The sequence below is a fragment of the Rhineura floridana genome, chromosome 1, assembly GCF_030035675.1.
Source record: "Rhineura floridana isolate rRhiFlo1 chromosome 1, rRhiFlo1.hap2, whole genome shotgun sequence".
NCBI classification, from domain to species: Eukaryota; Metazoa; Chordata; class Lepidosauria; order Squamata; family Rhineuridae; genus Rhineura; species Rhineura floridana.
In genome coordinates, this window is record NC_084480.1 from 56,216,170 (window position 1) to 56,237,240 (window position 21,071).

At 40.9% G+C, this 21,071-nt stretch overlaps 2 protein-coding genes across 3 annotated transcripts in view; one reads left to right on the forward strand and one right to left on the reverse strand.

Annotated features, from left to right (window-relative positions):
• The window catches only part of RASA1 (RAS p21 protein activator 1), an 82,071-nt gene extending 80,154 nt beyond the window's left edge, over window positions 1-1,917 (forward strand). The window contains exon 25 of the mRNA XM_061622036.1: window positions 1,117-1,917. Within this exon, the coding sequence (XP_061478020.1) occupies window positions 1,117-1,200 (84 nt within the window). The 3' untranslated portion in view covers window positions 1,201-1,917. The remainder of the gene's footprint in view (window positions 1-1,116) is intronic.
• CCNH (cyclin H) lies at window positions 1,868-20,684 on the reverse strand. Of its 2 annotated transcripts, none has more exons than XM_061622041.1 (9): window positions 20,350-20,684; window positions 17,638-17,760; window positions 15,787-15,860; window positions 14,732-14,942; window positions 13,583-13,746; window positions 12,540-12,610; window positions 7,995-8,106; window positions 4,874-4,934; window positions 1,868-2,476 (listed from the first exon to the last, which is right to left on the reverse strand). In XM_061622041.1, exons 1-9 carry the CDS (start codon window positions 20,464-20,466, stop codon window positions 2,444-2,446), a joined length of 966 nt encoding a protein of 321 aa, XP_061478025.1. In that variant the 5' UTR covers window positions 20,467-20,684; the 3' UTR covers window positions 1,868-2,443. The 2 variants fall into 2 exon arrangements, with proteins under 2 accessions (XP_061478025.1, XP_061478033.1); XM_061622049.1 differs by lacking the exon at window positions 20,350-20,684 and adding an exon at window positions 20,226-20,342.
• Window positions 20,685-21,071: the final 387 nt, after the last annotated feature.

Sequence of the window (21,071 nt, forward strand, 5' to 3'; positions counted from 1 at the left end):
TCCACCCCGATCATGCTTATGAAATCTTTGCTCTTAGAGTGCCTTTTGTTTTATACATGTGAAAAAGCAAAGCAGTATAGTACTTGACAAAAACTTTGCTTCCACAAGCTATGTCCTATGATGCAAAAGTGCTGTATCTAGATTTGTGAGTTTTTGAAGCTTCTTTGGGAATCAAGATGTGTGCTGCCAAACCATGTTCTCTCCTAACCTGTTGTTTATCTAGGTTTGCAACAGACTTGATTTCCCTTAAGCAATGCTTTGAGTAGTTATTTTCAGATGTACGTTGTGGACATATTGTCTGTACATATTGGGCTTTAGAATCTTAACATTCATGGTTTTAGCGTAGTTTAATTTTCCTCTTTACATATTTAAGAAGCTAGTTTGCATAGTTAAGCATCATTGTAGCTGAAGATGAAAACAATGTGGTAGACATGAAGGGGCTACTTTGAAACAATTTACTGGAAAAATGTGTTGGTGGTGGTGCATTGAGTGCAATTAATCCAGTTATCCCTTATGTGTAAGCTATGTTGCTGACCTACTTATTTAAATGTTTTCATAATAGCAAATTGTAATTTATTTCCCTTAAAGCTGTAGAACCAGTTCCAGTATGGTAGAATTAATACCTGCTACAGTAGGGCCCTGCTTTTCAGCGTTCTGCTAATACGGTACCAGCGGGAGCGATCAGCTGGAGGGGGGGCAGTCAGACGCCCACACTCCAGCTGATTGCGCTGAAGGAGGGGAAGATCAGCCGTAGTGTGCTACAGCTGATCTTCTCCTCTTCTGGCGCGATTAGACTCCCGCTCGAGCTGATCGCGCCCAAGGAGGGGAAGATCTGATCTTCTCCTCCTCTGGTGCGATCAGCAGGTTAAGTTCCAGACCCCTGCGCTATAGCTGATCCGCTTTTCAGCAGTTTCCACTTTCCAGCAGGAGTCTGGAACCTAACCTGCCATATGAGTGGGGCCCTACTGTACTCAGTTAGGTTACAGAACTATGAATTGTGCCCATGGGAAGGAAAACATAAGTAAAAAGATAAAGGGGAAAAATGAAATGTGGTTACTTTAAATTACATATAGAAAAACTTTGCTGTTGTCCTAATTATCTATTTATTTTTAACAGCATGTGCTAAAGAAGCTGCTGGCAATTACAGAACTACTTCAGCAAAAGCAAAATCAGTATTCGGTGTCTAACAATATCAGGTAGCAGCTTTCTGCATGATCCAGCATATCCAAAATGACAACTTTCACCAATATCACTTCCTTTTTGCTCTTGCCAAAAATAGCACACATTTCCAATGATGTGTGAACTATGCAAAAAACAAAACAAAGAACCTATTGGTGACTGACTATAACAGCAGCTTTAAGCTATCTGTGCAGGACACTTGCACTTTCTTCCACTTGGAATCAATTTTCACAACCTCTGAGCCTTGGTGTACAGATCACCTTCCACAAAGAAAATGCTGTGACTGTCTCTTTGAACTTTAAAGTTATTTCAACACCTCCAATTGCCAAAGTCTTCTTGTGTTTTGGAAAAAATTAGAGTCAACTGCCAAGGAAATGTTTTGACAGCAAAGTATAACTGGATAGAAAACACTTCTTACTGTAATTTGACTGGCTATAACTATATTAGGACTGTTCAACCACTTTAATTTGTATTTACAGCTTCCAGAGTTTGATAGGAAATCTTTGCTGTACGCTTTTTATACCATTCTGTTTCTCTTGTTTAGAGTTGTGCTGAAAGAATATGCAGACTGGGGTTTGTCAGCTTTGTTTTTTATGTGCCATCTATTGTTTTGAATAATTTTCCATCAAGGACTGTATATCCAGATAAATCATGATGCTTTTTGTACAATGTTTACAACAGTAAATAATTTGAATTCAGTAAATTTATTGATTATTGTATTAGGCATGCATGCATTATTAAAAACAGTTTTATAGCATATATATGACTTTTTCTGCATATGATTTAAAACTTAGTTATTTCCAAAACAGAAAAAATGCGTTATCCCTACAGATAAAAAGACTTGCCTTACGCGGACAGTAATATATTCTGATTCACTCTGGGTACTCTTAAGTGTGACCAATAAAGAGGCAGCAACCATGGTTGGATAAAGTGTGTAAGAACACAAGGAGCAGCCCTGCTGCTTGGACGTTTGATATCTTTATCACATTCACATCTTACTTTGACATATAAAACCTGTTATCAGAAAACAGGTTACTGTTGATTCAAATCCAAAACATTAATGACTATCTTTGTCCACTGACTGTTTCCTATTTGTAGCAATGACATTTGAGTAATTTCAAGTATTCCGGCTACTTTGTAAAGTAAGTGATTTATTTACATTAGCAATATATCTTTTTCACTGTAGTAGTGAAACATGTAACAGTTACTCAGGCATGAAGTTCCTATAAACTATTCAGGATGTCATCTGTATGGAGACTAATAATCAGTCTATAAAATCATCATCTGTCCATTCATCCTAAATGGAAAGGAAAAAAAACAAATTAAGTCTCTGTAAGGCAGTGGTAGGGAACCCACAGCCCCTCCAAAGGTGGTACTGAGGATGGGGAGCAGAAATGGTGTGGTACAGTGAGCAAGCTATGCAGTGCTGTAAACTCTACCCACTTTTGGCTCTGGCCTTGCAGCCCCCCAAGCACGTGGTTCTCATTGGAAAAATGTTCACCCACCTCTGATCTGTATTGCAAAAGGAATACACCCAAACACTCACACATACATGCATTCTCTTGTATAAGTATTTAAAATCAAAAGATGCTTTCAATTGTATAACTAAATGTTACTCAGCATAGACCTATTGAAATCAATTGATATTACTAACAACTCCGCTGATTTCTATGGGTTTATTCCAAATAAGGTTGAGTTGGAAAGGACCCTGTCATTTACTAGAGAAATTGTATACAGCAAACTGGTCAAATGGATGAACCATGCACTAGAGAAAGGGAACTACTCCCATCGCCTTTTGATAAATGCTGCTCTATTGCACTAAATAAATCCCAGTATATTGCCTTAATGGCATGGTTATGGGGAGAGTCTGGCTTCCATTCTTGGCATAGGTAGGAATAGATGAACACTGATGCTTCCTTTGTAATGGCACATAGAGGATAGGGATGATACCAGTTACAAGTTGAACTGTCCCCTTATGAAGATGCATTCAGGAAACAAGAAGTCATAAAGACTTATTTATTTTAAACTATTTACTCAAAAGAGTACAGAACAACTGACATGAAGTTTTGTTAGTATTGTTTTCTAAAGTTTGGCATATAAAAAGTTCAACATACAAAAAGAATCCAGGCTAAACAACTGGACTTTTTGAAAAACATTTCTATACAGTAATCATTCACAGTAGTAGAAAAAAATAGAAGGGGGGCTTCAGCCCTGTACAAAGTAAATGGGGATGGGCCACAGCTTATGCATAAAATTCAAAGTTCAGCTCCAGGCACTCCACTTAATAAAAGGATCTGGGGTAGCAACACTGCTCCCATTTGGAAAGGATTCCCTAAAAGGCAGTTTCCTATTTTCATATAGCAAATACTCTTTCAAAAGGTGGGTGCAGATATATTACCACATTGTATGGCTGTCGTATGTTTTTGCCTCAAGTCCTTCAACCTGTTTTAGGGTTGTTTTGCCATGACGTCTATAAACCACACATGGCTGATGGGAAGTTTACAACTGCAAAAATGCATGTAAGTACAGGAATACGTCGCTTCACTTAACGTCGCCTCGCTATAACGTACATGCTCCATATGCCTGTATTTCTCCAGAAACGCAGCGCAGCAGCAGAGGCTTTAGCGCATGGGGGTGGAAATAGACGCAATCGCGCCACTGCAAATCAGCTGGGAGGTGCGATTGCAATCAGCTGGGAGGCGCAGCAGTGCAGCAGCAGAGGCTTTAGCGCGGGGCTTTGAGGCTCCGCATGAAGGAGAGGTAAATTTTTTTTTAAAAGGTAGTGCTTCACTTTAAGGACATTTTTGGTTTACGTACTTGCTCTGGTCCCATTGAGTACGTTAATGTGAGGTATTACTGTATTTCATAGAATTTACACAGCAATTCATTTTTTAAAAAACCTCAGCTTCTATGTTTGTCCTCCTTAACTGTGCTTGAGGATTAAGCTCATCTTTCTTTCAATGAGGCTTTGGATATAAGGCAGAACACAAATATGAACAGAAGGATGAGAAAGAAATAAACCCAGTTTAGGTGTTGTGTATCCAAAAGCATTCAGCTGCCTGTCATGAACAGATGATGGGAATATTTGATAAACTTTTTTAAAAACAAATACAAACCAATCCTATGTAAAAGTACTGCCTGTGGTGTGAGCAATGACACGAATTAAGCTAAACCTTGATCGATGTGTAGGCGTAAGGTTAGAGCTGGTGACTGAAACATTTCTGCATCAGTTTCTATTGCACCTGCGAGTGAAACAAGTCCTGCAAGATAACATGCAAGAAGGCTGGAAGATGACCCTGACCTTTAAAGAGCAGTACCAATGCTATGTGGGGGTAGGGAAAGTACTACTGAAGGAGCACCAAAGGCTATGTAATAATTACAGTGTCATTGCCACAGTCTTTGGCAATTGTGGGTAAGGGGGATAAAGTAGGTCTGCAACATTTCGTCAGTTGGTTAGGTTATCAAAATGTTTTTAAATAGATGAGATTAAAAAGATGCTCCCTATTAATTGCCCTTACTACTCTAAGAAGGGAGAAAGGCAAATTTCCAGATGATAGTGTTGTGACACGTGTACATCATCTAAAAACAAGTATTAGTGCATGTTTTCTGCTCTAGAACTTTTCTATATGCAAATTTATGCTGATTTAATCAGTTAACTAAGATTCCTTTTAAAAAGTTACAAAATTCTACTAACCTCTTCCATTTTCGGTTTCTTTGTAATGTATTCATCATCTTCATAGCCTTTCCTCTTCTTTCTAAAAGCAACCCCAATAGTACAAAGATTAGTTGGATAACACGTTCCAGACATCTTCAGTTTCCTTCATACTGTATATTAGAGAAATTGGTAAGGAATCTAACCAAGCAGTGAGGGATATCACTGGTATTTGAAATGAAATGACTATTCCAGGGGCATGAGGGCACTCCCAAGTGGTAATACATTCCTTCAGTTCCTTGAGGCAGGAAAAGAAGTTTAACATTCCATAGGAAGTTCTCTGGTACCCCTCCCCTTACAGGGATCCATTTTACAAAAACAAGACAGTATAGTGGCATCTTAACAAGATTAACACATGTATTTGGCATACGCTTTTGTGGAGTGGAGTCCACTTCATCAGATGCATCACTTGTTACCCTCAGTTAAGTATATATCTACATGGCTGCAGCACAGAAATGTAAACAGTGAGGTCAGAAGGACGATTACCACTGCACCAGTTTGTGACAGTTACGTTAAAGCTTAAATGATAGAAAAAGTATTAATTTGTTTGCCGCCCTGGGCTCTTGCTGGGAGGAAGGGCAGGGTATAAATCAAATAACAAATAAATAAATAAATATCATGGGCTAATTCCCCCCCCATTTCATTTCCCACTGATCTTACTGTTTACATTTTTCTCTATACACATGGGTATATGTCAGTGGTTCCCAACCTTTAAGTGTATGGGACCCACTTTGTAAGCTCAAAAAATTTCGTGACACCCCCCCCCACTAATTGTAATTTTAGTCTCTGTTAATTGAAAGAGTGGTGCGTGGCAAAATCATATCTCCAAATACCCCTTTCTATTAAAGCTCCCTGCAGATGGGGAGGTGTTCCTTTCTTTTCTTAATGCAAAGGTCCAATCAAATTGGGATCCCCTCCCCCCCCCAAAGTCTGAAGATGTACAATCCTGTCTCCCAAAACCAGTGGGTTACAGTGTTGGAATAAGAACCAGGTTCAAATCCCTACCCAGCCACGAAGCCCACTGGGTGACTTGGACCAGACACAGTCTCTCAGCCTGACCTATCTCACAGGGTCGGTGTAAGGATAAAATGGAAACGGGAACCATGTGCATCACCTTGAGCAACTTGGAGGAAATGCAGTAACAAATAAATACATTTCTGCTGCAATGCCAGGACCCCAGCCTCAGCCAACCTCCTTAGTTTTTTTTATTTTTCTCTTTAATACTAATCATGATGCAGCAATGTGTTGGAGATGGGGATGCTAGATTGTGCACTGCAGACAACAATTGAGGAGGGGATTTAGTGATTTTAGGCCTTGGGATGATCAGCAGAACTGATGACTTGGTTAGCGTGCGGACTAGAAGACAGATCAGTGCATGCACACATACAAACACACCTGCCCCTCCTGCAAGCATTTGGGCACATGGGAGGAGGAAAGCCCTTGACTGCCGCAGCGAATTGGAGAGAGACTGAGGGGGGAGGAGTTTAGATGGAAGAAAGGAGGGGCGCTGGCACACATACTTAGCTTTAGAAATGGAGGGTGACCAAATCCTGCGCTTCCTCATTGCTTCTTGGTTCTGTCTAGGCTGAAGGCGACATCTGGGCAGCCTCACAAATAAGAATAATTTTTAAAAGGAGGTGGCAGCGAAGCAAGAGCCAAGAAAGGCAGGCAGGCTGGCTGCCAGGAAGGAAAGGGGGAAGCAGCTTTTCCTTGCAGCCTTGCTTCTTTTTGATTCACGAAAAGCCCTCTCCTCTCATTCTGAGCAAGTGCATTGCCAACATTGGCAGTGTGAGGAGATGGGAGACACTGATAGTAATCCCCTCTTCTTCCCGACTGCTCTGTCCTCAGCCTCCTTCGGCATCTGCCACGTGTTTTATAGGCAGACACCTGCCCTCGGCGTGCCTGAAAGACGCTCTCCCGCGTCAGCAAAAGTCCTCCCCTCTTCTTTGGAGCAAGGGGGAGGTGTTGTCTGGAGCAGCAGTGAGGAGCACACAGCATCCAGGCAGGGAAGACGTTTAAATATATATATATATATAGAAGGCTTCTCTTTACTGTTCGTGCCCCCCCCCGATTACTTCACGGCCCCCAGGTTGGGAACGACTGGTATATGTTATACCTACCAAATGAGGGGACACCATGCATCTGATAAATTGGACTACAGTTTTTTTCCAGGCAAGACAATAGCTAGGATCCAAAGAGGTGCCCTTTCACTACTAGAAAGCTTATTCTACTCATGGAAGTGCTAGTTCAGACCCAGTGAAGGAGTGCTGCGTAAGAAAAATGAGTAGTTCTATTTGTGGAAGACCTTTGCACAAACACTCCCAAGATTTTACAGTCCACTGGAACTTATATGCCACCTAGTCTGTATCTTTGTTCTACTGCAATTCGTTCCCTAAAACATTGTGATTTTTTACTGCTTTTTTTTTTCTTCCACTCACATTTCTTTGAATCCAAGTTAATACTCGTCTATGAAGAAATTACTGACAAGGGTCTGGAAGAGATCCTGGATTTGAACCGCAGATAAAGTACTACATTATATTATAAGATTCTGCACAGCATTTTGAGGACACCACCTGGAAGTCAAACTTTTTTTAAAAAAAATATAAATATCTATTGGTGCTCATACAAGATATGCTGTCCATAATCATTTTATGAAAGATAAATCCACCCTCCTGAGATATGAGCCCTTTGCAAGCCCCATGCTCAAGTTCAGCCAGTACCATGGGCTCCAAAAGGATGGCTAATTTTGCAGATGCTGCATCATCATATCAATTTTCCCAGACTTAACTATTTTAGGGATATGACCTCAGGAAATCCTTGCTGCCTTAGGGCAGGACCTCAGTCTATTTTGCCAAAGTGAGGAGGGAGGTAGTTTGTGTTAACTTTGAAATGTATTACAAATTATATTGTTTTTATTGTTTAATTGATGTATTAATGTTTTATTGATATATTATTGATGTTTTATTGGTGTATTTTTATATTGGTGCTCTTTTGTAAGCCACCTTGAGGGCCTTTTGGCTGGAAGGCAGGGTAGAAATATTAAAATCAAATCAAAATCAAAATCAAACAATGAGGTACCATGCAGCTTTAAACTGTTACTTACACATTTGTATTAAGAGCAAGTTCTGGGCTGTGACATTTCTCTAACTTCTGTTTTACAATTACAACTCCTTCTGGATGTGGTAACTCATATTTCTTTACCAGATTTTTCATGCCTACACAGGAATAATGAAACTGTGTCAAAATGATGTAATACTTATGTATACTATATGCCAGTTCTGCTGAACTCATAAGATATGTCCATTGTCAGAGACGCCACAGTAGAGCTAAAAGAACTGCAGCAATACAAGTCTAATCACACTCCATCCTCACACTCAAGCATCACATATTAGATATGACACTCTGCATTTGAACCAGTTTTGATTCCACAGACCTTGCCAGAAGGAAGGTGGGGGATGGGATTAAACACACAGTCATGGAAAGGTGGGGAAAAATGCTTCTCATGTCCTGCTCCAATTCCATTGGACACTGTGTACATGATGCACAACACAGTACTATCTGTGTAATGGCAGAAAGGACTACCGCTGGCCAAGCAGAGAGAGCCTTCCCTTTGCAGATGACTTAGGCCACTTGCTAGCATGGGGAAGACAATGTATTTTCCCTTCTTTCTTCTAACAAAAAGTCTACATACATAACCGAGATGTCAAGAAATCAGACGATAGCACAGAATATTTTGTACAATTTCTATCAAATTAAAAGCAATCTCTCTTGTCAAAGCAAGTGTTAGACAATTGAGAAGTGCTCCAGATTTCTTTTGGATAAGTTTCAAAGACAAAGTCTTGGCTTAAATTTGCCACACTACACTCTTCGCCCATTTACAGAAGCTAAGATTACATTTGTAAGACTCTTAGCTGTCATCTTACATCAGAAGATTTATACTAAGTAATGTCAAGACACAGCATAAACATGAAGTTAAGAACTATACTGAACTTGTTTTTTACATGATGTTTTTGGTTTTCCTTGAGGCTAATGGATAATGCAGAGTTGGCACTACTGTCCCAGGAAAAACCGTCAAAGATGCAGGCATGTTTTCTAAATCAAGCCTTCAAAATACAAATCAACTGAAGGCTGTGCTGTCTTTGATGCAAACAAAAGCAATAACAAGGAGAGTCTAGTATGCACCAGTCAACTGAAAAACTAAGTACAGTTGTTTTGATATTTTTATGTGCCCTGGACTACAGGTCGGAGGCTATTAATACCATTAAAAGCAGATAGGGTATCAAAAATTCCATTTTACGTCCCTCTGTTAAAGACAGCTACCAAGCTTTGCTTTTCATTTAAACTATTTGTCCTTACTTCAATGAAAATTCCAATCTCCCTTAGCCTAGAAGACACTGACTTGCATCCAGTACTATTTTCCATTCATGAAAGGCTCTTTGAATCAACAGAATGGAACAGGGAGAGAGATAATTTTTGCATATTCTCCCTTTTTCCTGCAGCCCTCTATGCCACCATCCCCATTGTTCCAGAGAGTCAGTGAACCCTCTCAAACAGAATTTGGGAGCTAAGGAGTGAGAAGGGAATCAGTGCAGATTGGCGATTGGCACTGGAAGTGTACCTTTAAAGGAGATTGCTGTAACCACCAGTTAGATGATCAGCAGTTACAGAACCTCTTTTGAACGTTGAGCCTATTTTACAACTAATGAAAATGCCACTGCCCTTAGATAGGAATAGCTTTCCAGATGTCTTGCAGTAAGACAGGAATAAGACAGCTATGGCCGTTTCTGATTGGGAAAGCCTGACCACTGTTGTTCATGCACTGGTAACCTCCAGGCTGGATTACTGTAATGCACTCTATGTGGGGCTGCCCTTGAGGATGGCCTGGAAGCTGCAACTGGTAAAAAATGCAGTGGCATGACTGCTCACTGGGGCAGGATATTGCCAACATGTTACCCCACCACTGAAATAATTGCACTGGCTGCCCATTAGCTACCAAACTAAGTTCAAGGTGTTAGTTTTGGTGTATCAATCCCTATACAACTTGGGACCAGGATATCCGAAAGATCATCTTATCCCTTATATACCCAGGCAATCATTGAACTCTGCAAGAGGAGAGCCTCCTGCAGACACCATCTCATCAGAAGGTCCATTCCACACAACACAGGAAAGATTAGTGTTGTGGCACCTACCCTTTGGAATTCACTCCCCTTAAATATGTGCCTATTTTATTTATTTATTTAATTAATTTAATATGTGCCTATTTTATTTATTTATTTATTTTATATCCCACCCTTCCTCCCAGCAGGATCCCAGGGCAGCAAACAAAAGCACTAAAAATGCTTTAAAGCATCATAAAAACAGACCTTAAAATACATTAAAACAAAACAACTTTTAAAACGCTTTTAAAACATCTTAAATAAAAAGGGTTAAAAAAACATATTGTTTAGAAAAAAAGTTTTTTTTTTTTTAAACATTAAAAGCAATTCCAACATGGAGACAGACTGGGATAGGTCTTAATTTAAAAGGCTTGTTGGAAGAGGAAAATCTTCAATAGGTGCCGAAAAGATAACCGAGATGGCGCCTGCCTAACATTTAAGGGGAGGGAATTCCAAAGGGTAGGTGCCACCACACTAAAGGTCTGTTTCCTATGTTGTGCAGAACAGACCTCCTGATAAGATGGTATCTGCAGGAGGCCTTCAGGTATCCTGGTGCCAAGCTGTATAGGGCTTTGTACACCAGAATTAGAACCTTGAACTTGGCCTGGTAGCAAATGGGCAGCCAGTGCAATTCTTTCAGCAGCGGGGTGACATGTTGGAGATACCCTGCCCCAGTGAGCAGTCTCACTGCCGCATTTTGCACCAGCTGCAACTTCTGGACCAACCCCAAAGGCAGCCCCACATAGAGCACATTACAGTAATCCAGCCTGGAGGTTACCAGTGCATGGACAACAGTGGTCAACCTATCGCGGTCCAGAAATGGCCGCAGCTGTCTTATCAGCTGAAGCTGGTAAAAGGCACTCCTAGCCACAGAGGTCACCTGGGCCTCTAGCAACAAAGATGGATCCAGGAGCACCCCCAGACTACGAACCTGCTCTTTCAGAGGGAATACGACCCCATCCAAAGCAGGCAACCGACCAATCATCCGAACTTGGGAACCACCAACCCACAGCGCCTCCATCTTGCTAGGATTCAGACTCAGTTTATTGGCCCTCATCCAGCCCACCACTGAGTTCAGGCAGCGGTCAAGGGCTTGCACAGCTTCTCCCAATTCAGATGTTACAGAGAAATAGAGCTGAGTATCATCAGCATACTGCTGACACCTTGCCACAAAGCTCCTGATGACCGCTCCCAAGGGCTTCATATAGATGTTAAACAGCATGGGGGACAAGATGGTACCCTGAGGCACCCCACAGCACAATTGCCAGGGAGCTGAAAGACAGTCACCCAATGCTATTCTCTGAGAGCAACCTTGGAGATAGGATCGGAACCACTGTAAAACAGTGCCTCCAAAACCCAGCTCACCAAGTCGGCCCAGAAGGATGCCATGGTCAATGGTATCAAAAGCCGTTGAGAAATCAAGTAAGAATAACAGGGTTGCACTCCCCCTGTCCTTCTCCCAATAAAGGTCATCCATCAGGGCGACCAAGGCCGATTCAGTCCCATAACCAGGCCTGAAACTAGACTGGAATGGGTCAAGATAATCTGTTTCATCCAAGAGTACTTGCAATTGCTGCGCCACAACCCTCTCAATCACCTTCCCTAAAAAGGGGGTATTTGGAACCGGTCGGTAGTTGTCACAAACCAATGGGTCCAGGTTGGGCTTTTTCAGGAGTGGTCGGATCACCACCTCCTTCAAAGTGCCTGGAACCACTCCCTCCCGCAATGATGCGTTGACCATACTCTGGATCCACTCGGTCAAACCCCCTCGGCAAGCTTTAATAAGCCAAGAAGGGCAAGGGTCGAGAGGACAAGTTGAAGGCCACATCATCACAAGCACTTTGTCCACGTCATCAGGCCGCATCAACTGAAACCATTCCCAAGAACCTGCAGCAGACGATGCACTGGACACCTCATTGGGGACTACAGTAGATGTGGAGGGGGCTATTTAAGGCCTTCCTCTCAAGCATTTTAAGTAGAGACTGTATCCTGGTCTGCATCTGTGTTGTTATTGTTCTTAGGGTTTTTTAAACATGTTTTTAATGTTTTTGCTTGCTGCCCTGGGCTCTTTCTGGGAGGAAGGGCAAGGTATACATTTTGTTATTATTATTATTAATATTAACAACAGCAGCAGCAGCAGCTCTCTAGATGTCACTGGACTCCAACTCAGGGATGATGTGAATTGCAGTCCAGCAGCATTGTAGAGCCATTGGTTCACACACCTGAACTAAGCCATCTTTCTGCTCTTGTCACTTTGTGCTGTATATAGGGGAGTAGAAGAGACAATACAACCCACTCAAGATTCTTTCACAGTTGGGTACACGTTTCTTTACACATGTGTCCCAGTGTTAATTTAGAAACATTTTAAAAAATCCATAATCTTTCAAATGGATATCATGGCTTTGGCAAGCGTCTTTCCTCTGTAATATGAAGCATGCTTTTTAAAAAAAAAAATCTGTACACGCTGCCTCATTTTCATAATCTTTACTTACATTTCATCCCATCTAGTAACTGGGAGAGGGAAGCTTTGTTCTCTTTCAGCATTAAGGTTTCTGACAAGTAACTGTCAAAAGATTGTGAAAATTAGATCCCAGTACCACTTTTTGGATGAAGAACCTTTACATTACCATACACCTCATAAAGAGAATTAGTTTGCTAAATATTTCATGTTAGATGATGGAAAGGAATTTTTCAACAGTATTTTTAAAAATGCTCAACTACACACACAAGACAAGACAAAAGCCAATGTCAAAAATATTTAAATTAAGCTAATGATGATAGAGTTCTCTACAGCAATTTCTTTCATTTTCAAATAACTACACCCCTCCAGGAATCAAAGATAACATTCCCAAAGCAAAACAATGGCATTCTGACATGAAGTAGTTGTCTGGAAACATTAACTTCTTTTGATAGTGTAAGATAGATGTTTTAAGGAGCTGCAAACATAATCATTTTATAGGTAGCTAACATATGACAAATTGAAGGAGCAAAAAGATATAGAGTTGTATCCAACTAAATCATTGTGCGTGTGTAAGTTCTGCAACCTCAGAGGAACTTCCCCTCTACCCCCCTTCTCCCCCCCCCAAATCTGCTCCAGAAGGTTGAGGGAAAACCCAGAGTAGCTTTAGGGGAGCGTGGGGGAGAGGTAGTAGAAGTTTCATGATGCTCACAGAAGTCATTCTGCACACACAATGATTTAGTTGATACAACCCTTAGTACTTTCAAAAGTCATACATGCAGTTATTTAAACAGTCAAATACTAGAATGCTATATGTAATTGTTCTTCTTTGAGCAGTACCACACACAGTGTAACATATTAAGAGGCTGATCAGGTTGGCCACCTTGTGTGAATCTGTGTGGATGATTCTTGAACAGTAAAATGTAAACCACTCTTAATCCATGCTGAAGCAAAGTCTTATTAGCACAATAAATATACCCATCTATTTCAATATAAACAGAGCTAGTTTCTCACACAGGCTTAACGCAATAATCTACTAATTTAATTTGTATCTTCAGTGTTTAGAATAGTATCTACCTTTCCATATTAATTCCTGCCCTAGATGCACTGGACAAGATGGCAGTGAGAGCGATCTGAGAAGGTGTATAGAGAAGAAAAGCATCTGTTAGAGCAACCCGACTGAGAAAGTCATCAGCTGTCTTCCTCAGCATCTCAGGATTCTCAAGCAATGGATAACGAGTCTAGAAAATAAGCATTCAAATGTAATGCTTTAGCATCATATACTGCTATTACTTCTACTATTCAGGACAGATTTCAAACATTTTTTTTTAAAAAAGAGGCAGATCAAATGCTGCTTTGTTTCAGGCAGAATATCTAAGATGATTCTGTCTACTGCAGCCCTTCCAACCCATGTCAAATTAATCTAGAAAGCACAGCACTAAGATTTTACATATCAACATGACATAGCTGCCAAACATCTACAGAAATGGAAATGTCAAACCACAAACAGTTGTCTACCCCATTCTTAAGGAGAAAAATAACCCTCATATATAGAAATTGATATATAAAAATATGAAATGCAAATCTTATGCCAATACTTCCTAAGCAGCTAGTCAACATTGTCACCAGAGGTTCTACCATATACAAAGCTCAGAACATCACAGCTACTTGAGGTGGCAGATGGTTACTAGGGCAGATAGCTGCAACAACTTTTTTATAATCTCTGTAGCATCCATAACACTTGCTTCATTCTTGGTCTGCCCCAACAAGGACAGTTTTGGAAAACACCCTTACAAAGCAAGCATCCTACATGAGTAAAGCCTATGCTGATCAGAACAGTTATGCACAACCATCCAATACACCGGGAGCTCAGCCAATTCTGCCTTGGGCTGTTCATGTGCTAATTCACTAATTGTCATTTTGCCACTCAAATGTATATGTACTATTTGGCAATTTGTACATATGTATACTGGAGACTAATCGGAGAAACAGATTGTAAAAGATTTACAAAGCCAGGCAATTTTAGATGTAAGCTCTTACACTATAACGAACAATGCAGCAGTTTACTTCTTAAATATCACAGCGTGACTGTTTGATCCAAAAATACTTTAGCTCAGAAAACTGGACTCAGCAGCTCCACTGTGTTCTCTGAATCGTTCATGTTTCAACGTTTTAAATAGTTATTGCCATCTAAGGTGCATTTCTTAAGCAACAAAAATTGATTACCTTCAAATCAATCAAGAAGCCTTCAAATGGTCTGTAAGGGTTGTGCACTATAAGATGGAAGTTCAGTTGCTGAATAAGTAGCAATTCATATTCCAAGATCTGTTCCAGAGCCTTTTCCTGTCCTACTGCACTTTCACGAAGGTTTCCAACAAACTGGCTACTAGACACATTAAATTCATCTACTTTACATGCTAAGAATGCACACGTTAACCTTAAAAAGAAAAAAGGGCAAACATTTGGTTCCAAGGAAGATAATTTCATATACACTGTGTAGCTGGAAAGTATTTAACCTAAATTGTAAAAGGACACAGAAGGAATTTCCTATCTGATATAAAAGCCAGCCCTGAATCCTCAGTGTCCTGTAGCATTTAAAACTAGCATTTAAAATGAGTTTTATGGGGCAATTTTCTACCCCACACTGACATGCATTGTATCTTGAGGCAGCTGAATGTCCCAAACAAGCCATGCGGGTTGTGCCAGGAGAAGAGCACTTTAATCTACCTCCGTGGATCAGCTTCCCTGAAAAACCATGCGAGACATGTTTTTTAACTCAACATGTTCATTCTTAAAAACAGGAACTAAGAATCTGACATAAACAATTATATGGGATATTTTTCTACCCCCAAACTGAATTCAAATGTGTCTCACTGTAGTAAAATGTCCCAAAATAAAGCCATGTCTGGTATATCAGAAGAACAACACTTTGCTTCTCTGCATCAGTTTTGGCTTGAAAAAAAGAAAGTGTGGGATATTTTTTACCCCAATATATTAGCATTACTTGATTTTCTTTTTTTTAAAAAGCACCCCATTTGTAAGATTTAGTTGGGGTTTTTTTTGTTCCAAGTGCTTTTTGTTTACAGAATTAAAACTATATATGGTAAGTGGCTGAAATCTGGAGACACTGCTTACAGCTGCGCAGGTGACAATACCCTGGAAAAACAACTTCGTAGAACTAGTTCTGCATAAATTCTGACATAAAAGTGACTCCAGGGTGGATTTCAATGCTGTTTGGGGGAAAGGGTTAAACTAAAACACAAAGGGTATCAGTTACTTACATAATAATGCGAGGATGATACTCCATCACAGAGTTATTGAGGTAAAAACGCTTGAAGTACATGCAAGCTGATCCCTAAAAGGAAACTATAATCAGAAAGTTCATTCACACAATAGCATGGCTGCTATTCTCTGCCGTCACATAGAATGCATCAAGATAAAATAAATGCAGAATGTGTTGGACAATTCAATCAAAAAACAAAGTAATGCACAGCTTGGTTCAATGCATGTTTATGCAATAGAAAGTCCGATTCAACAGAGCCAGAGGGGAGAGGACAAGGAGAGGAGGGAAGCGGTTTAGCCCACTGCCAGGTGCCAGCTGGTGTGCTAAGTTACTCAAGGTCCATAAAAATCCCAAGATGCTGTTTGGGGCGGTTTGAAAAAACTCTCACTAGAATCTCTCTTCCAAGCAGCTTATCTACATCAGAGTTCCTGCCCTTCTTTGACTCAAAACCAGAGTATTCCTGAAAAAGTCTCCACAAACGTCAGATTAATGAAAGGCCCACATATTGTCTGCATCTGTGTTGGAATTGCTTTTTAAGATACTTTTAAAGTTGTTTTTTTAATAAGTTTTTAAGATGTTTTGTGTTTAAAGATGTTTTGTTTGTATGTATTTAAAACATCTTAAAAACAAAAGACTTTTAAAGTGCTTTTAGTTATTTTGTTTGCCGCCCTGGGCTCCTTCTGGGAGGAAGGGCGGGATAGAAATTAAATAAATAAATAATATTGTTTTTATGATCTCAGACATGCTAGATCCTTCAAACCTGTGTTTCTCCAGGACTGATATTTGCTTGTTTGTGCACACCACAAGATCCTGATAGCACTAAAGCCTCCTTTGGCGGAGATCAAGTGATGGTAAAACAATTTGCTTTTCTGATCCCCCACAGCCCTTTCTGGCCATTTACCGCAAAAACATAGTCACACCCCCATTTGTTGCAATGTTGAAAACTAGAAGGCTGAATTGCTGCTGCAGCTAACACATTTGCTACAATCTCCTTTCCCTTCTTTCACCTAGCATAGTTTGCAGAGATGTCTTTTGATACCAATTTGGAGATTATAGAAACTCTGGAGAGGACAGTCATAAGTGGTGGAAGGACTAATCCAAGGGGATCCCTTACTAGCTCTGGCACCTGCTTCCCCTATTCTTATGAACCCAAGAACAAGACTCTGTGAGCATTCCAAAGCAAATGTCACTGTCCCTGCACCGGGTGATTTCCCCCACCTTGTGTTCTGCAAGTACCTTCCTTGCCACCATTCTGTCTATAAAGTTGAAAAGTATGTCTGGAAAGAATGGAGGGTACATGCGGCAACCCCAGTAACGTGGTTGAAATCCTGAGGGATTCACTGTTTGTACCAGCTCAGTGGAGATCTAGGTGAGAGAATTCCCTGCAATGCTCATCCTTGCCCTTTAATTATGTGTGTCTGGAGGTAGATAGGAATTGCTCAGTTGTAAAGACATAGACTTATGGGCACATGCCCATAAACTGTATGATATTATTGTAAATCAGGAATGGGGAACCTGTGGCCCTCTAGATATTGCTGGACTACATCCCATCATACCAGATCACTGGCCACGCTGGCTAGGGCTGATGGGAGCTAGAGTTCAAGAACATCTGGAGAATTAAAAGTTTCTTATCTCTGTTTTAAGTAAACCCTGTTAAATATTAGTTGCTGTCAAATTACAATTTAAGGATTTTAGATCCAGGAGGGACAGCCCAGTAACTGGAGTAAGTTTTGAGAACTGGGGTGGGGAGGGTGGAGAAAAGGAAGTATTGCTAAGCATATTTCTATCAAAAATAGAAAAATATCCAAATGCTGCTTTCTCCAAAACAAATACAGTATTAGTAACTCACCACCACAGATCTCGGCATTGTTGGCTTGAAAACAGAGCAGAAATCCAGTAACCTTTTTTCATAATATTTACAAATTATCAACTCTTCATGTGGCTCAAGAAGAAATGAGTCAGTCTGTTGAACCTTGTAGAAGAACAAGAGTTAACTTTAATCAGAACCTCCACTAACATACACATGTTGGAATTCCAAGGAGAAATCAATTAGCAGCACAATTCTATACACGACAACTGAAAAATAAGAATGGGTTACAAAGGTATTTTTATAAAAACAGACTCACAATGACACACTACAGTACAGTACAGAAGAGCAACCAAAAAGGAACTGGGTGTGGGAAGAGAACTAGAAGGGCTTGGGAAATAAAAAGGCCTTCATCTGGTGCAAAAGACACACACTCCCCACCACTGAAAAACCATACCAAAGCCAGGGTGCCATTACCAAAAAGGCCCAGTTCTAAGTTGCTAACCATCTTGCCTCCAAATGTAGATGGTCCAAAGGAAGGGGCTCTGCTGATGACCTTAAAATTTTAGAAGGATCATCTGGAACAAAGCAGTGCTTTAGGGACGAAGCCATTTAGGGCTTTAAATGTTATGACCAGCCTCTTGAATTTTGTCTAGAAACAGACTGGAGCCACTCCAGCTGTTTTAAAACGTTTTAATACGTTTTAAAGATATGTTTAATTCCACTGGGTCGCAGTCAGTTGTTGGGCCTTGTATATTGGACTAACTGTAGTTTCTGAGCATTCTTCAAGGGCCAGTCCAAGGGCAGTGCAATGCAGCTTACTAAAGATTTTACCAGTACATGGATGTCCAGAAATGGTCATACTGGTGAAAGGTGTTTGAAGCTATGGATACCACTTGGACCTCCAACAACAGGACTGGATCTATAAGCACCCCTAAAAAGTACACCTGATCATTTAAGGCAGCCTTTCCCAACCAGTGTGCCTCCAGATGTTGTTGGACCACAACTCCCATCAACCAGCATTGCCAATGGTCAGGATGATGGGAGTTGTGGTCCAACAACATCTGGAGGCACACTGGTTGGGAAAGGCTGCTTTAAGGAAATTGCAACCTAATCCAGAACAGGCTGAATAGCACCACCCAGGTCAGCCAAACTAACCCCCAGTAGCACTTCTATTTCATCTGGGCTAAGCTTCACTTTATTGGCCCTCATCAATCTATTAAAGTCACCTGAATAAGATGAAAAGGAAAACAGAGGTAGGTGTTGCACACCGGCTAATGACACCTCACTTCCAAATCCCTCCTGTTTAGAGGTTAAAATAGGGTACAAAATATTATTTATTTGAGTTATTAGGTTGATTGATATCCGAAGGTCCCCAAGCAACTTACACAATGGGATTTCTTAAAGAACTCACAGTTGAAAACTGCTGATTTTTTACCAAATGTGTTGTGTAAAGTGATGCACACTAGGACAAAAATAATAACAATCTCAAGCATACACTAATATGTCTGAGCTGGCAGTGACTGACCAGGAAAATGATCTATGGGTTGTCATGAATAGGCTCAAAGAATTTGTTAGTGTGCAGCAGCTGTGAAAAAGGCAAAATCCCAATGCCAGGAATCACTTGGAAACACAGTATAAATCAACAGCTGCTTCTGACTATGACCATACACTACACCTCCAGGATCCAAGGACCATGCCTTTAAATATCAGTTGCTGGGGAACAACAGTGCAAGCTATTGTCCTCATGCCTTGCTTCCCATAGGCACCTGGTTGCCTACTTGGAAAAACAAGGTGCTCAACCGGATAGGCATTTGGTCTGATCCAGAAGGACTTCTCTTATGTTCTTCCATTTAAATACTTGCTCTAATGTTTTAACTTCTTCAAAATCTGTTTTACTGATTGTTTTCTTCTTACTGGTGTTGTATTTTATCTTGGCATTAGTTTAGTTATGTCGACTGACAACAGTACCCTGACATTACAATAAAGAATTTTAAAATAGATTAAATTATTATATTTATCATTACTACTGTTGCAGCTGTTGTTCTACCAAAGGACTGCAGTCCTGGGCAGAGTTCAGGAAACTACTTATTTATTTTACAAGAAAGTCCAGAGTCCACAAACTTGAACAGTTCATGGGCATTGACAGCCCCATAAAAAAATAACCACAGTCCGGGATGTCTCTGAGCACATGCTCATGCCAGGAATTTGTTTTAAATACTGGAACTCAGCTCAAAAATCCAAACAAACAAAAGTGAACACCACCTTATCTCTCCCCCCCCCATAAGAGAAGCCTTATTTAAAAAGTAAATTGTGGCTTTTTAAATCATTTTTAAACCATTAGGATTCATTGGGACCTACTGCAAATAAATTACTCAGAAATTCATCAGTAGATCCAATGTACCTTCTGTTCACCTGTAAAAGTACCCAGAAGCACTGGATGGAACAGGTAAGGGGAAATACCTTAGCTCAGCGATAACATCATTTTAACATGGACAACCTGATTTTAATACAAAAATCCTGGTGTTCCAAGTATGGCTGGGAAAGACTCCTTCCTGAAACCCTAGAGCTGCTGACAGTATTGAGATAGCTGGGACAATGTTCTGACTCGGACCAAAATATTTTCCTACGTGAAGTAGCGACACAACATCCGAAGTAATAAACTTGTTTTTGTTCCAGAGGTCAAGAAGAAAGTCCAGCCCTTGCTTAACACTCCTGACGGACATTTGGGCAGCCCGCGCCCTCCGACCCCACCTTCCCATTGGCCACCGCTTTGCACCGGAACTTGCGGTTGGCGTCAACCCGGCGTCGGCTCAACTTTTCTTCGCTGCTGAAGGTCCAATGCCGCCTCTGCGTGCTGCTGTGGTACATGCCGGCAGTGGCGGAGGCCGCGGCAAGGAGACACACAAATCACCCGCACAACCAGTGCTCAGCAAGCCCGGAAGCAGCCAAGTACTTTTGGTGGCGACGGCCGCTTCCAACTCCTCCCTCATGATGCTCCCGGCGTGCCCCGCGCGAAGGCCGGGACACGGCTTTTCCCGGCATGCATAGAGATTAAGTTTACCAGTCTCCGGAATGTCAGGAATCGCTTTTGTCCAAAGAGATAGGAAAATTCTATGGTCTCAACATAGCTCTACACTTCCGGAGCTGCCAAGTGAGGGGTACAATGCAGTTACAACCCAATCTAATTTAAAATGGTTTAATTAAACGTTAATTTAAATGACTTAACTGACGGCCAAGGGCGTCCGTCTAAATGTAATGGAGAGTGAGATGGGTTGCCAATTACCGGTAGTAACAATTCATAGACTTTGCTCCCTCTAGAAATATTTCTGCGGACATTCTTGATGACGGCCGCTTAAGTAAGTGGTAAATCGGGCCGTGTCCAAAGGCAAGTGGACACGAACCATCCAACGTTTAAGTTTTGTTGATTTGCACAAGAGCGGTGGTACATAGGCGCCTTCGGAAGTTTGGTTATC

Coding starts and splice junctions, on each gene's coding strand:
- CCNH (XM_061622041.1), bottom strand. CDS start 20,466: ATGTACCACAGCAGCACGCAGAGGCGGCATTGGACCTTCAGCAGCGAA. Junction 15,861..17,637: donor CAATGCCGAGATCTGTGGTG/GTGAGTTACTAA, acceptor GTTTCCTTTTAG/GGATCAGCTTGCATGTACTT. Junction 13,747..14,731: donor GCTTCTTGATTGATTTGAAG/GTAATCAATTTT, acceptor CTTATTTTCTAG/ACTCGTTATCCATTGCTTGA.